Raw genomic sequence first — 15,801 nt, forward strand, 5'->3', positions numbered from 1 at the left:
AATATGAGCAGGGAAGCTGGATTTGATTAACCAGCATCTACCTCCACGAGCAAATCCCAGCATGGTATGAATAAGAGCCCTGGGAGAAGCAGCGAGGAAGACTGCTGTCCTCCCTTCGTTCTCCTCTGCAAATTTCACCTTAAAGCCTTCCTTCTCCCCCAATTAATGATGCGCTTTCTGCAGAGTTTGTCCTGTGCGCCTGTGTCTCCAGGACGCGGTTGTGCTACCTCCAGACCCGAGAGTGGCTCTGGTTAGGGGATGCTAAGTCCTTTAGCCATCGGGGGGCTGAGAGGAGGGTCTGCGGTGGCTTTAGCAGGTTACGCAGGTGAGGGGAAGGGGAGGAGCAAGATGGCCTTCGCCTCTACATGCCCTGGTGACAAACCTGTTTGATTGCAGCTGAGAGAGCAGCAGCTTCTGTACTACCAAAACCAGCAGAGCGAAGATACAGTTTGTGTCCCTCCTACAATTACATGCTAATTAGACACATGATTTTATAGCAGTCTTTTTAATTGAAAGATTGTTCTATCTCCAAATGAGAAAAGTAGAGACTGAAGTGACACATGCAGTGCTGATGTACAAGGAATATAGGAAAAAAGTATCGATTTAATCTGTATCATATTTTTTTGCAAAATTAAGACATCATACACAGTTATTATTTTATACTCTCTCAATGCCTGTCACTGTGTAACTAAGAGCATACTTGTCATTCTGAAGTGTTTGTGTCTTTTTCTCTCTTATGATCTCTCCACAAGTACGTTAGCAGGATGGCAAAATTTCTTTGCAGACCATCAGTCCAAGGCACAGCATTTGGATCTGGATCTAAGCTACCAGATTCCAGGGCCCCTGAACTGAGACTGTAATTACAATAATGTACGATTTCTCCCCATGTGATCTTTCCTGTAGGATACTTTTTATTTTTCAAATTCTTATCATTCTGACTGAAGTAGCAAATCTGTTGCTTAGTGCAGCAGTGTCCGCAGAATGACAGCACTTAATGCCACGTTGCCTCTTTCTCTGCCCAGCTCATTTACCACGTTTTGGGCTTTCTCTCTCCTGGGAAAATGCTCTCCCCTGCTCCCAACTCCGGCACTGACATCTGCCTACCAAGGGGTGCACAGTGGATTATAGTAGGTTGTGCAAAAGCATAGCATATGTATAAGTTATCCAGGAGCGCCTGCTTGAAGCAAGTCCAATATGGGAAAGTAAAGGAAGGATCCATCACCTCAATGTAAATTATTCGCAGGTGGATCCCTCTGGCTGGTGGCTGAAGCTGATTGTTTAACACAAGCAAACAAACATAACCGATTTAACTAACATCATTTCAGAAAGACACTCTCTGATCCACCCTGCCAGCTCAGATGTTTCTATGACAGTTTACCAGGGTTTTTTTCCTCGAATGTTTTAAGTGTTAAAATTTTTTCTTCCCCTTGAGTGTTGTCCCAGCTCCCCTCCCTTTGGGGAAGCCTCTCTGGGTCACTGGCACACAGGTCCCTGTGTCCCCACAGGTGCCCTGCTGCCCCTGGCTGACCATCAGCTGCACCCAAGCTGTCCTCATTCCCATACTTAGCTGATCTGGTCATAAATCATCCTGATCTTGAAAACAGCTTCTTAAATGAGTGAATGGTTTTGATTCAAGTGGCTATATTTGCCTGAAACTACAACTCACTGAAAATCTCACGATCTTGGTAAGCGCTTTGTAACCAAGCCATTAATTGCAGCAGAGAGGCAAGAGAGCTTGTCTGAAAACTGTCTCTGGCGGTACTGAGCAGAGCGGTGTCTTTACAAGACCTTCCCTTTTGTTAGAGGCTGTCAAGGGAAGGGTTAAATCCCGTGAGCAAGGCCAGCGAGACAGCCACTGCTTTTAGGGTGTCTCCATCCCTTTTTATGAGCCGGTGTGGCCTGACAGCTGTCCTTGTGGTGACAGCTCTCCTGATTACAGCCGGTGTCAAACTGCATCCTGCTGCGGGTTATAAATCCTGCCTCCTTCCGATCGGCACCGACCCCGGGTTTAATCGGAGGTTAAGTGGAGGCCAGCCGGCAGCATGGTCCGAAGGCACCGGCTCACCGATGGGACACACCGTGGGACCCGCTCTCCTCCAGGCTGGAGACAGCGGTCGGTGCCGTGTTGATCGGTATGAGCACAGTCTCCCCACTAAACGGCCCGTTAGTCTTCGGCTCCTCTCCATCCATCCATCCACCCACCCGCTGGGAATACTAAAATCATTGCCACTGCCTCTCCCAGAGGAAATCAAGGCTTCTCCAAGCACTTGTGGCCACGTGGCCGCGGAGTGGGCAGGCTCTGTATCCTCATGGGCGCTCCGGCTTCCCTGCAAAGCACCATCTGTTCAGCTCTTTCTGTGCTGTAGCAGGGCAGTGGGAGGGAACGCTGGAGGGAAAATAAATAATAAAAAAAAAAAAAGAAAGAAATTCATCATCTGAACCCTGAGGATTAATGGAGTCGGAAGGCGAACTGCGCTGAATGGAAATTCGTCTTCACCCGTGCCAGTGTCAGGGCTGCCGCTCCGGCCCTTGACAAATCGAGGGTCCCGGGGTGCGATAAATCCAGCAGCTGTGCTCATCCCCGGGGATGTCCCTGGCCCGCTCAGGGACATGGGCTGTGCCTGCCAGCGGCACCTGGCGAGGAAGCCACCTTTCCCCGTGCAGGCACCAGCTCCCCGTCCCCAGGAGCTGCCACCGCGGCTTCCTTGGCACCCCTTCCTCATCAGCCCCTTCCCCCTTTTTTTCCTCTTTTTTTATTTTTTCAGTATAAGGTCCAATCACACATCAAATTTATTTTAATTAAACATTGCTGATTGTCTCTTTGGGTCAGTAAAAAAATGCAGAGTAATGCAAAAGACGCTCTAATTACTACATTTAACGGCAAAAAAGAGTTAGTCGGTTATGTTGTAAAAGTGCCTGAAGTGTAATTAAAACCAGTTGCTACCAATGTGAGAGGAAGCTGCCGGCTTTGTGGTCTCGTAAGGCAGGTTGGGGCTGAGGCAGTTTTTGGCTTCACTAGGATCTGCGTTGCACGAGCTTAAGGGAAAATCCAGGGACTGGGACTTCTGCTGGTATCAGCCAAGCCCAGCTCTTCAGTGTTCCCCTGTTTTTCCTGGTTCTTTTTTTTCCACATCCCTAGGCAAGGTTGGAGAGGGAGCTGAAGGTTGCCAGGCTGTCCTCGGGACAGGGAAGAGCTCAGGTCAAACTTGATTCTATCTTAGCAGAGTAAATCAGGGTTGAAAAAATAGTTGGTAGTGGACATATGGGTTAGAAAGAGCAGTGGTGTGCCGGCACTGGCTGTCCGTGGGCACAGGCACGTGCCCCTGGAGCTGGTGCTCAGGGAAAGTCCAGCCAGCAGCTAAAAACCATCCAAATATTCTGCAACGAGAAATGATGGATGAAAGCAGGGAGCGAGGCAGTACTGAGGATGTCCTGCCTGGGACACGCTGCCTGTGGAGCCCTGGGAGGTTCAGGAGGCAGGTGACGGGCAGGGGTTTATAAGGGTGTTATAAATACATTATAAATTCTGGGTACAAAAGCAGGCAGTGAAGGCTTTCCCAGGCAGCATTTTGGGGCGCTCTGTGGTGCTGCAGTAGCCCTTCCCAGGGTCTGTCTCTAGTCCTGGATATGAAGGAGCGTTAGCCGAACTGCGCCCGGGCACCCTGGGCATCATCCTGGGTGCCGCCCTGCAAACCGCCTGGGCTCTGGGGCCGTGATTGCACCAGGAGCACCCTCTCAGGACTTTGGCTTTTCATTGCTTCCACTCTGTCTTTTCTCTTTCCTTTGCACTATTAAATCCAAAGGCAAGTCATACATTGAGTACCGAACACTGCCCTGAAAAATGATCTGCTCCGCCTGGCCAGGTGCTGAGACGGCGTTTCCTGCCTCTGGCACACGCATGGGAAGTCGCCAGCCACAGCGCCGCTCCAGAAACGCCCATCACCGCCACCTCGGGTCAGGAGCCTCAGACTAACCCTTCCCTTTCTCCCTCCAGCTGCTGCCTGCGAGTTTTTGGACATCGTGGAGCTGCTGCTGAAGTCGGGCGCCGACCCTACACTCCGGGACCAGGAGGGCTGCCTGCCGGAGGAGGTGACAGACTGTAAAGCCATCACTTTGGCTCTGCAGCAGCACACCGCTGGCAAGACCTAACCCCGCGGCGACGCGCGGCGGGGAGGACAGAGACGCTCCGCAATAACCCCCTTTCTCTTCCCCCGCTGCCCTCCGAAACGCCTTGGGGGTTCGAAGGGGAGCTTTTAGAGCACAGGGTCTGGGTGGGCTCTCCAGCATGAGGGCTGGCTGGCCCAGCGCGTATCCTGGGCAGGATGGGATCAGGGTTTTGCATGCTCTGACATTTATCAGTATTTGGGGGGGAGGGAGCAGGGGAGGGGAACGAGGGCCCAGAGAAGGCCCCAAGTATTGTTTTAATGCATTGAACACAAGTACTGCATCGGGTGTCCCACCAGAGCAGCCTGTGCTGACTGTCCGGCTCCTCCGTGGGGAGGGGAGGGCTGCTGAGCCGCGTGAGATGCTCATCTCTCCCCTTCGGGTTGAGTTTTGGTTTGTTTTTTTTTTTCCCCCGGGTCCAAACAAAATATTATAAATAAAAGCACAGCACAGTGTTAGGACGGAGCCTCTGTATGTTTGTCTTGAAAGGAGTGATTTGATTCCTTGGAAACAATATGGGTGGGAGGCAGCACAGAGGTGTTGTAGCCCTTGGAAAGCTCTGCTTAAGCTCTCATCCTGGGGAGACAGGGCTACGGAAGCCAGCAGGGTCGTACAGCTGTCTGTCCGTTCCTCTAGTTCTCACTTAACATATGTAAGACAAATGCTTTATGACTAACCAACCTCTCGAAGCTGAGAGGACTTTTACCACGCCACAGAACCGCTTTGCTGAATTAAGCAGCATTAAAACTCCACCTCTGTCGGCAGCTCCAGGTCCTCCTGTCGCGTGCCAGTCCCTGGGGTGGCTTATTCAGGGCTGGGGTTTTGTAAGAGCCGGGCACGGACATAAACCTGCACTCACCCCATCGCCCCTGTCGGCCTGTCTTGGGCACTTCGTGGTCCTCTCGGCTGGCCGAATACACAGAACGATGGGAGATTTGTGGTGATACCTCAGGTGCCGGAGTGAGGTGGGGTGGGTGCGGGGCTTTCTGCATCCTCATCGGGGTCCCGGCTGGGCTGTGCCGGTGGGCCGGCCGTGGTCCAGGGGAACTGCTGGGGATGGGTTTGTGCTTCAGGCTGGGAGGGAGGCTGCTGCGGTGGGTGGGTGTACATGGCAAGAGGAGGCCATGGCTTCCCGGCGGGGCATTGCCGTGCTGCTTGTTTTTCCCCAGACAAGGAGATTTACAGCCTGGAAGGAAGCATAGGAAATCTCCATCGCTGTGATGGGAAGCTACTTGCCATCGAGTCCTTTCTGCAGCACATCCAGCCTCAGGAAAATAAATGGGAATGTTCCCTCCATTAAGGACTGGCTGGGCAGGAGGCACGTGTGCGTTTTGGCCCCTCACGGCGGCTGCCAGCTCCTGCCAGCTTTTGCTGACTCTGACGAAGTTTGCTGCACTGGCTTGAACACCGCCAGCAGCCGAAGCACGGCCCTGGCGTGGCTCACACACACAAGGCACGGGGCAGGCTCGGTGGTGGGGACAAAATGGCTTGGGTAAGTTAACGGGCCATAGGGGCCCTTATGTTGACCACAACTTATTTTCCATTAACTTAATATTGGAGGGGTCTGATGGGCTGGGGAGCTGCAGTGGTGATCTCCATGTTTTGGGAAAAAAAAGCCCCTTCAGGGCCTTTTCTGAAGTCAGTAGGAAACTCTGAGCCTCCCAAAGAAACTGCCTCCTAGCTGCAGCGTGGATGGCAAAAATAAAATACACCTTGTGTGTCTGTTTGCAGCCCCCCTGTGTTGGGGGATGCTTTTGCTGCCCAGATGTGACAAGGGGCTGGTGAACCGAGCTGGCAGCGGGCAGGCAGGGAGCTTGGATGCAGGGATGCATGAAGGAAGATGCTGATATAAACACCAAGGCTTGTGCAGCAGATGCCAGGGTTCAACATTCAGGGTCCTTGCCAGTCCTTGTGGGGCGATGTTTGTGCGATGGAAGCAATGCAACAGCCCCCCAACCCTTGAGCAAGGACCTGCAACAGCCTCTGCTCTCCCTCACCCCGCAAGGGGACCCACTGGCTGGCGGTGCCCAGTCTCATCCCAGCCACAGCACCCAGTGCAATGGGTGCTGACAGCAACGCCAGTCACTTTTGCATCCGGATGGGGATGATGCAAAGATGCCAACCCCCCCCCCCCAGTGCTGGGGTGCTACGCACGGAGCTGCTTCACTGGCTTCGGGATGGGGACATGGTGGCATCAAGGATAGGGACAAGCAAGGCCACCCTTGTGCGGTGCCACAATGCACAGCCACTGCCTGGCTTGATGGACATGCTGGGTAATCAAAAAAAAAAAAAAAAAAAAACACCTCTCTTAAAGCAGGGATGAAAAGCAGTAGCCACGATGTCCGTGCTTTCAGCGAGCACATTTGGGGGCTGAGCGCTCAGCCCTGGAGATGTTTATAGCACTTTAGGTCTGTTTGTGAGGTTGGAGCCCTTCCAAAACAAAAAAAAAAGCAGGGAGGGGGGAAAAAAAAACAACAAGAAAGACATATATTATTGTTTATAATCTGCTTTATTCAGCCAAACCTTTCCCCAGCAGCCTTGCGGATTGCTGTTTAAATCCCTCGGTGCCTTTAACTACTGATACAGAAAGTGGTTAATGTGCATTCGGCCTAAGCTTGGCATCTACTCCACAAAATCACTTTAATTGAGAAGCATTAAATGTTAAAATGATTAAAATATAGAAAGCCAACACACCGGTGCCCATGGAGGGGCTTGGACACCCCCCCCGGCATGGCTCTTTCATCTCACCTGCGGAGTGCGGCGGTGGTACGGCTGGGCAGCGGCGGTGGGTGCCTGCGGTCCCCCCAGTGCCGGCAAAGCCGGGGGGACCGCGGGCACCCACCGCCACCGCTGCGTGGTGCCAAGAGAGCTGCAGGCATCTTGGGGTGCCATGTGGCAGGGATGGAGATGCCCACCCCAAACCCACCCACCTCTCCATGCCTGCAAAAAGCCAGGGCAGGATAACCGGTGTCACTTGTCCCATCCAGGGGTGCCAGCTCCTCCATCCAGATGAGTCCCAGGGGATCCCAACCCCAAACAGCCGACGGTGCCGGAGCAGGCAATGCCGATGGTGGCCACTGCCATCCCGTTGAGAAAGAAAATCCCAAAGACAGCAGCTGCTAAAGAGCATCCCGAGTTTATTTGACATCGCTTTCTCTCGAGGCGAGGGGGTGACCATACACATCTCATGCCAACGCACAGGAGGCAGGGTACAAAAGCAATGCCCCGGGCTCGAGTTTGGGAGGACTGGGGGGGTCCTTTCTCCCCAAAGACATGGCAATAAATAAGGTTTTATTCTTTGAAATTTGTTTTTATTATTATTTTTGTTGGGTTTTATTTTTTTCCCCAGGAAACAAGACTCTCACTTTCTGGAACTGTACAAAATTTACACAGCGAAGGGAGCAGGGGGTGTTTGGCCTTGTCGAAGGGGGATGGAGAGCAGCGGGCACAGCCTCCCCCGTCCCCCTCCCCACCAGCCACCTGCGGTGCCCTGCGAGGCCGGGGGCTTGGCACAAAGCAGCACCCAAAGCTGGGGGGGGCACATGGGTGCAGCTGGGGCAACCCCCGCAGCACCAACACACCCAGCCGGGGGGCAAGCAGGGACAGGGACATACCGGTGATGTGCTTTCTTGTGTGGCTTTTTTTTTTTTTTTCATTTTTATTCTTTTCTCCCCTTCTCTTTCAGAGCCGCCCCGGCCTCTGGCAGCAGCCAGCTAGCCGGATCTGCTGCCAGCCCTCCCTGAAGGGCGGCCTGGGATCATCAGCATCACTCCATAGCTGAGGGGGGCGGCAGGGACCCCACGGCCAGGGAGTCCCCGCAGGGCCAGGGCAGAGCCGGGCACCCCAGGCAGCGAGGGTGGAGCTGGATTTTATCCATTGGGCTGAATGCCTTCAGCCTGGCAAGGGGGAGGGGGTGCAAGCTGTGCCGGGGGAGATGGGCAGGTGGCCACCACAAGCCCAGGGATGTGAGTCTTGAGAAAGGGTCTGGTGCTGGGTGGGCTCAGCCAGGAGCAGACGCCATGGGGCTCACGGGGTGTGCCAAAGCCACCCGTGTCCTCCCCGGCTGCCTGCACCCGCCCTCAGTTCTGTTGGCCCCACAGCGCCAGAGGAGGTGGGCAGCTGATGTCAGGGGTCTCATCCACCCTGTCCCCTCCAGTTCCCACCATGTGGGTGCTTCTGCAGCTGATGAAATACCCTTTTTCCCCTCTTTTTGGGGAGAATTTTTTGCAATATCCTCAGAGCAAACATTCTGCACCTCTCCCACCCACCCTTCCCCAGTACTTGCAGCGGCTCCTCTCCAGGTGCCAGCCCCAAGCATCCTGGACGGCCCTGCACAGCCCAGCTTGGCCCTTGGGCATCTCAGGCTGCAGGCTTTTTTTTTTTTTTCTTTTTTTAAATCCTCCCCACCACGCGATCAAGGTAAAACCCGCAGTGATGCACCGTAAGCACTCCTGAGTGCCCAGGGATAAATAACGGCCCCGCAGCCGCCACGCGACAGCTCCGCTCCCACCGCGCCAGGAGCGAGCAGCGTCGCCTGCGGGCAGCGGGGCAATGGCTCTACCTGGACAGGTCCCCAGCCTCGCTAAAATAAACCCTTCTACAACATAGACTTTTCTTTCTGCTGAGGCTCTGGGCAGCGCCGAGTCATGTTTCAACTCCGTATCGAAAAATAACTCTTGAAAATAGCGGTGCTCGGCAGGAGCGGAGCGGGGCTGGCGCGGGTGCCGGGATGGACTCTGACATCCCTGATTGTCCTTCCCTCCTGCCGGCTCACGCCGCCGCACATCCCGCCGTGCCCCAGCCCTGTGCCGGGGTCCTCGTCCTGCGTCCCATGTGCCGACACCGCTCTTGTGCTTACACCCAAAGGCATCTGTGCCCCCCCGCCCCGGGCACAGCCGCCCCCAGCCATTGCTGATGCCACCCCCTCTCCCTCCAGCCCTCCGGGGCCGATTCCCATGGGAAATCCTGGAAAGGTCAACCGCTGGCGGGTGCCCTCGGTGCTGCGCTTTCAGACTGGGGGGGGAGCGAGGGGAGCTGGGGCAGGGGGCGAGCGGCGCTTAGAAAGGAGGGTGATCCATGTCGTCCAGCCAGGAGGCCGGGCTGGTGGGAAAGTCTGGGTACCCGACGCTGCTCCCCGTGGAGATGTCGGAGGTGGGCCCCCCCCCGGCCATGGCCCGCAGCGTCTGACTCACCCCCTGTGCCCCGTGGGCCACCAGCCCCAGGCTGCCGTCCATGGCGTAGTCCAGCCCGTTGAGCAAGGGCGGGTGGGACGGCAGGGAGGAGATGGAGGACGGCGACTGGGGGAGGCCGTAGGGACTGCTGTCCCGCAAGTCCTGGTACGACTGTCCCGTCCCCTCCATGGAGAAGCTGCCGTTCAGCAACTGTCCGCCTGCCACGTCCCCCACAGTGCCGTAAACTCTGTTGGTGTGGCCAAGCTCGGAGAGGATCTGGTCTTCTGCCGGGGAGAGGAGGGAGACCAAAGGGGGGGTGTCAGCACAGGGGGGAGCCCCATGGCCCCCCACCCCACGCTGTCACCCCGCTCACCACGGAAGCTGAGCTCGCTGTCACTGACACCGCAGTCCTCAGCCGAGCTCTCCTTCTCCAGCTTGCCGCCCCCGCGGCTCCGCTTGACGCTCTTGTAAAACTGCCCCCAGCGATGCCGCCCCGCGTCCTTCTTCAGCCGCTTCTCCTTGGCCCGGCGGTTCTGGAACCACACCTGGGGAGAAACGGGGACCTCGATGGCACCCTGGTACCCCTGCATGCCAGCACTCCTGCAACCCAGCACACCAGCACCCATGCAAGCCAGCACAATGGCACCCCTACATGCCAGCATCCCTGCACCTCTGCCACCCAGCACCCCTGCAACCCTACATGCCAGCACCCATGCAACCCAGCACGCCAACATCTGTACTACCCAAGTCCTATACACCCATGCAACCCAGCACCCCCGCATGCCAGCATCTATGCAACCCAGCACCTCTGCAACACAGCATGCCAGCACCCATGCACCCCAGCAGACCAGCACCCTGACACGCCAGCACCCCAGTATCCCAGCACGCCAGGACCCCTTCAACCCTGCATGCCAGCACTCCTACAACCCAGCTCCCAGGCACCCATGCCACCCATGCCACCCTAATACCCCTGCCACCCCTGCAACCCCTGCACCCTGGCACCCCTGCAACCCAGCACCCCTGCACCCCTGAAACCCAGCACCCCTGCAGCCCAGTGCCCCAGTGGGACCCCTGTGTCCCTCTTTGCTAGGGGCAGGCTGGAGAGGGGCGTCCCCGTGGCCTCACCTGCACCACCCTCATGTCAAGCCCCGTCTCAGAGGAGAGCTGCTCCCGCACGTGCCGGGCGGGCTTGGGGGAGTTTTTGTAGGCATTCTTCAGCGTCTCCAGCTGCTTGGCCGTGATGGTGGTCCGGGGCCGCTTAGCGCCCGCCTCGGAGTCATCTGCAAGCGAAGGAGCCGGTACCAGCCCCGACCGCAGCAGCGTGAGCAACCCCGACCTGCCAGCCCACGCCACTGGGGAAAAGCTCCCCAAAACCAGCTGCCCCAGAGCCCGCAGCGACCCCTTCCCACAGGTGCAACGCCAGTGACATGACCCACAGCCACCCCTCGCTGCGATGTCCTGCCTCGCAGCCCTTTTGGGGTGCCTACCGTTCTGCTTGGCGGTCTCGTAGTCCTCCTTGCAGACCAGCCGCCCATCCTCCATCAGGTAGAACTCGTCGCCGGTGGCCAGCTGCCGGCTGCAGATGATGCAGGCGAAGCAGTGGAGGTGGTAGACGAAGTCCTGGGCTTTGCGGACCACCTGGGTGGGGGGGATGCCCTGCTGGCACGCCGTGCATTTGGTCCCGAAACGCCTGCAAGGAGAAGCGGGTGACCCTGAGCCGCCCGGCGAGGTGGGCTTCGCTGGAGCTGGAGCTGGGGTGGGGACCAGGAGGCAGGGCAGAGTTTAAACCAGCAATCAACCTAATTATGCATGACACTTCACACGGCAGGGGTTTATCTTCTTCAGTGTGAAAGACCAGCCTAATGGAGCTGAGGAAGGTTTGATTTTAATGGTTCTTTTAACTAATGCTTATAGGCTGCCTGATTTTCCCCTGCAAGGATAGTACATATTTCATCCACATTAATACCAAATAAATTAATTACACCGCCCTGCTAGCATGATGAATCCCAGATTAATGCAGAATGATGGGGCTCTTACACCGTAATGACAGCCTGACGGGCGCATTTGGTGTGCTGGCTTGGGGTAGGCGTGGGCCCAAGCAAGCCCACCAGCGTGGCTGCACAGAGCGTGCAAGAAGCATGCAAGGAGTGTGCAAGGAGCGTGCAAGAATGGGACAAGAAGTGCAGAAGGAGCACATGAGGAGTGTGCGAGGAGCGTGCGTCTTGCCCTGCAGCCCCCGTGAATCGCGGGCACTCTGCTGCAAGGAGCCTGGGGTGCCCGTTGCTCCGGGTGCACCCACGAGCTGGTGCACCCGTGTGGGTGCAGCCCGGGCTGCGTGGTGCGCGGTTGCCCTATGCAGACGTGAAGGCCAACATCTGGGTAACACCCAGATGACACCCACTGTAAGCTGAATAACAGCACGAGGGCGACACGTGCCACGAGGCAGCGGCAGCACAGGAGAAAGTCAAAAATAAGTGGACATTTCCACTGGTGTTTTCAGCGTCAGCTGTATGGGCTTTGGGATTGACACGGGGCAGATCCCCACCTCCCACCAGCACTGTGAGGGCTCTGCTGGATCTCCCCTGCTTCCCCCAGCACCCCTAAACACCCTGTCATTGGGGTGCCAGGACCCGACGGAGCCATCCTGGCATTGCAGCAGCAGCCCAGGCAGCAAAGCTATCAGAATAAATCTGTCCCCTACGCTGTAAACAGATCATCTGCTTCGAAGGAGGCAGCCCAGGAAAACCCGAGCCCTTTGGCCCCAGCCCCAAGGCTGCAGGGAGAGGCAGTGGCACTGAGGGTGCCCGGGGGGTACAGCCACCCCAGGCACCTCTTGCTGCCCCCCCAAGGGCTGAACAGCCCTGGATCATGCAAAAGCACCCCCTGAGCCCCACAGCTCCCTGTGCCCTCATGCTGTCTGGAAAGCCGGGGCATGGCCACCGAAGCTGGGTCCCTGAGACTGTCCCCAAGTCACGCAGGTGTCACCCAGGGACAAGCGGCAGGCACTGGGCATGAGTGGCACCGGCACAATTTCAGCAGCTGCCCAAAGGGGTGTTGGGAAGCAGAAGGTGAGGAGGGAAAACCTGTTTTGTCTCACTTTCTGGGCTTGTATCCTAAAATGAGAGTCCCTGGACATCTGCTGGGGAGACCTCAGCTCTCCTGGAGTCAGCTGGGAGGGAGGGAGGCAGGGAGGGAGGGAATGGTGGGAGGGAGGGATCAGATGGGAGAGGGAGGGATAAGAGATGGAGAGAGGGAGGGAGGGATGAAGGGATGGAGGGATGGACAGAGGGAGGGATAGGACAGACAGACAACACTTTTCTGTGCCCAAGGCTGAGCCGGTGAACGCTCTGCAGCCCCCACCCTCCCGCTGCCCATCCACCCCCACCTCACACAACACTATTAAAGCCATTTTAACACCCCCCCAGCATCCCAGGGGGGTTCTGCACCACCTGGGGACGGCTGGACCCAGGACAGAGCTGCCTGCGGTCAGGAACCAAGAGCTGCGATTTGGGGGAGGGAAAAAAAAGAGGAAAATCAAAAAAGCTGGTCTTTTCAGAAGCGGCTCCTGAATCGCAAACCTGCCTCTGAAGCTGGCCTTAAATCCTCGCGTCCTCTGCAGGTTACCTACCCCGAAAATCAATGAGCGGTTGAAATAAAGGTGAGGCGAGAGCCTGAGCGAGCGCCGAGATGCTATTGATTGGCACCAAATAATCCAGTCAGGACCTCATCTAAGAAAGTCGCTGATCTTTCAACTCTAATTAACATTGATTACCCGCACCTTTTGGGCAACTATTTAAATGACTTGGAGATTAATAGGCTGGAAAATATCAGAAGTGAAGTGTTATTACCCGGGCTGTAGCGACTGCTTTGACTGTTGCGCGCTCCCCAGCTGGGAAGGAGAAATTCAAGACGCATCTTTGGCCCTGATGACTGGCGGGGGGGATGTAGGAGGCCTGAGAGCCCGGGGATGGGCAGGCAGGGAAAGTCCTGCCCCGGGATTAGCTCGGGGTGTAATCGCCATCGGTTGGTTTAGCCAGCCGGCCGGCAGCAGGGAGTGATGGGGAGAGCCGGCGCGGCCGGGGATGTGCAGGAGAGGATGGTGTGGGGAGGTGGCCCCGGTCCCCGAGGTGAAGCAGGTCCTTTTTGGTCCGGCCCCGTCACCTGCACCTGGGCAGCAAAAGGCACCCACTGCCCAGGATCCAGCCCTTCTCCCCACAGGAGGTGAAAACCAGCACCCCTCCGCTTCACGATTCACCGCCGGCAGAGCTGTGCCCAGCCCTGGTGCAACACCCTCTCCCATCCCTTGGGAAAGCTCCCAGATTTTGCCAGCAGCCAGGGACTAAATCTTCCCCGCTGTAAAGTCCGTTTTTAATGGGAAACGGGTTGTCCTGTCCTGCGGGAGCGGGGCAATGCCGAGGCTGGGGCATCGCACAGTTCAGAGGCAGCTGCCAACGAAATCGAATGAGGTTTTTACCAGGAGCAAAAAAAGGATTTAAAAAAAAAAAAAAAAAGGGAAAAAAGGTAAAAAGAGGAAGGGAGCGAAACGGCATCAGCAAACCCCGGCGAGGCGAGCGAGGGGCTCGGGCAGGAGCAGGCAGCGCTGCCGCTGCCTTGCACGGGTTTCTCCTGCCCTCTAGCTCCGAGCCGGGCCGGGGCCACCACCGAACCGCCGCAGCTTGCCGGCCCACGGGGGCCTGAAACCAGCACAGGGGAGGGACGGGAGCATCAGGGAGATTTGGGCCTTTCAGAAGGTTAAATCCCAACAAACAGCATCCAGCCTGCAGCAGCTGTAAAGCACCAACATTTCTTGATTTCCACAACAAAGAAAAAAAAAAAAAAAAAGGTAGATGAAGATTTTGGAGAAATGATGCTTAAAAATAGGTTGTGTGTTTGCCTGCTTCGCAGGCAGGGAGCGGCCACTTTTGGGGGCTGTGCCCCCGAGGGGTACTCACTTGAAGAAGTCCTCCTTGCAGTAGACGCTGCCGGCGCGGGAGAAGCAGCGGTCGGCCAGCTGCATCTGGCAGTCGGCGCACTTGAGGCAGGAGCTGTGCCAGTGCCGGTCCAGGACCTTGAGGATGAACTTGTCCAGGATGTGCTGGTTGCAGCCGGCGCACTGGGGGATCTCTGGGCGGGGGGGGAGAGAGATGGAGACAAGAGCAGCGTCAGCCACCGCAGCCCCCTCGCCCCCGCAGTGCTCCCACCTGGCCGGCGTGGCTGGCAAAGCCCTGCGTTGGCATGTGCCGGTGCTTTGCGGGGTGATGAGCTGCCACCCCTCGCCTCGCCAGTGTCCCGGCACATCTTCCTTTGCAAACCTTTGCCAAAACCCTCCGGGACAGCAAAGCCCATGGCCCCGCCAGCTCCTCCAGACACAGACACAGACACAGACACACACACACAGACACACACACACACACACACACACACACGATGCTTTTCCCTCCTGCACCCCATTTTTCAGGCCATGTCCTGCTCCCTGCCACCCATTTCCCCGCCTGCCTCTTGCTCCCTCTGGGATGGCATCCCGCAACCCCCAACCGGGGACACGGCTTGTTGCTCCCCGTGGCCACCCCTGTCCCCCGAGGGCCAGGCTGTCCGGGTGACCCAGGGGTTCACCCACAGGGTCCCAGCTGTTACCCAGGGGTGCAGGACACCAGCCACCTCCACCCTACCCACAGAGGCTTTTTCAACATGGGCAAATGTCTCTTCCCCTCGGCTCCCGCTGCATCCTGAGGACCACGAGCCACCCGTGCCGGCCACGCTGGCCTCACCAGCAGCTGCTCAGTGCCCCTCTCCCCGCAGTGCCAGGGCACTGAGTGACTTTGCATCTCCCCCCCCGGTCCAACACCCCTTTGCACCCTGTTTTTCCTGTGACGGGGCAGCAGGTTTCTGCCTGCCTTCTCCCATCCGGCTGGGGTGTTACAGAACCCTGTTGCTAGAAACAACTCAAAAACGTGGGCTGAAGCAAAGCCACGCTGGAGCACAGTGGCAGTAACCAGGGACAGCAGGTCCAGCCCCGTCCAGCCCCCCCCGACAGCACTCATGCTGTGGGAGGGTGCTCAGAGAAGGAGGGCTTTTCCTAAGGCAAGGTGTACACCCGGCCATCCAGACTACTATATAATGTCTGCCTATAGCTGGACAGCTTCTATAGATCTGGAAAGCCGGATATTTATCTGCCTTTCTAGCTGCCCATACTTCAGAATAAACGGGAGGTGCCATAAAAGTCTGCAGGAGAAGATTGCCCGGTAAAAGCCAGGCACATCATGCTGACACGCACACATGAAAGAAGATTGATTTTAGGGGGGAAAAAAAAGAAAAAATAAACGCGCCCGTAGCTGGAGCATAAGAGCAGGAGAGATGTTTATGCATAAGGGCTGCCTCCCTCTCCTGCGGCTGGCAGTAAATAGCGGGGGGGTGGTGATTATTTTTTTTACGGTGCTCCAAGTGCTGGGGGGGCCTGGGAGGGACT

At 56.8% G+C, this 15,801-nt stretch overlaps 2 protein-coding genes across 5 annotated transcripts in view; one reads left to right on the top strand and one right to left on the bottom strand.

Annotated features, from left to right (window-relative positions):
• Positions 1 to 4,629, top strand: part of ACBD6 (acyl-CoA binding domain containing 6) — an 88,183-nt gene extending 83,554 nt beyond the window's left edge. For 3 of the 4 annotated variants that reach the window (XM_082313903.1, XM_082313907.1, XM_082313909.1), the window contains one exon: positions 3,995 to 4,629. In XM_082313903.1, the coding sequence (XP_082170029.1) occupies positions 3,995 to 4,149 (155 nt within the window). In that variant the 3' untranslated portion in view covers positions 4,150 to 4,629. The remainder of the gene's footprint in view (positions 1 to 3,994) is intronic. The other variant, XR_014228363.1, reaches the window with a different exon arrangement.
• A 4,592-nt stretch (positions 4,630 to 9,221) lies between these two features.
• Positions 9,222 to 15,801, bottom strand: part of LHX4 (LIM homeobox 4) — a gene marked incomplete at its 3' end in the record, with an annotated part of 11,709 nt that continues 5,129 nt past the window's right edge. Inside the window, exons 2-6 of the mRNA XM_082314585.1 lie at positions 14,288 to 14,459; positions 10,823 to 11,025; positions 10,461 to 10,615; positions 9,709 to 9,880; positions 9,222 to 9,619 (exon numbers count right to left, since the gene is read on the bottom strand). Coding sequence (XP_082170711.1) covers positions 9,222 to 9,619; positions 9,709 to 9,880; positions 10,461 to 10,615; positions 10,823 to 11,025; positions 14,288 to 14,459 — 1,100 coding nt within the window. The remainder of the gene's footprint in view (positions 9,620 to 9,708; positions 9,881 to 10,460; positions 10,616 to 10,822; positions 11,026 to 14,287; positions 14,460 to 15,801) is intronic.

Source organism: Platalea leucorodia (assembly GCF_965183815.1).
Source record: "Platalea leucorodia genome assembly, chromosome: 5".
Classification (NCBI taxonomy): domain Eukaryota; kingdom Metazoa; phylum Chordata; class Aves; order Pelecaniformes; family Threskiornithidae; genus Platalea; species Platalea leucorodia.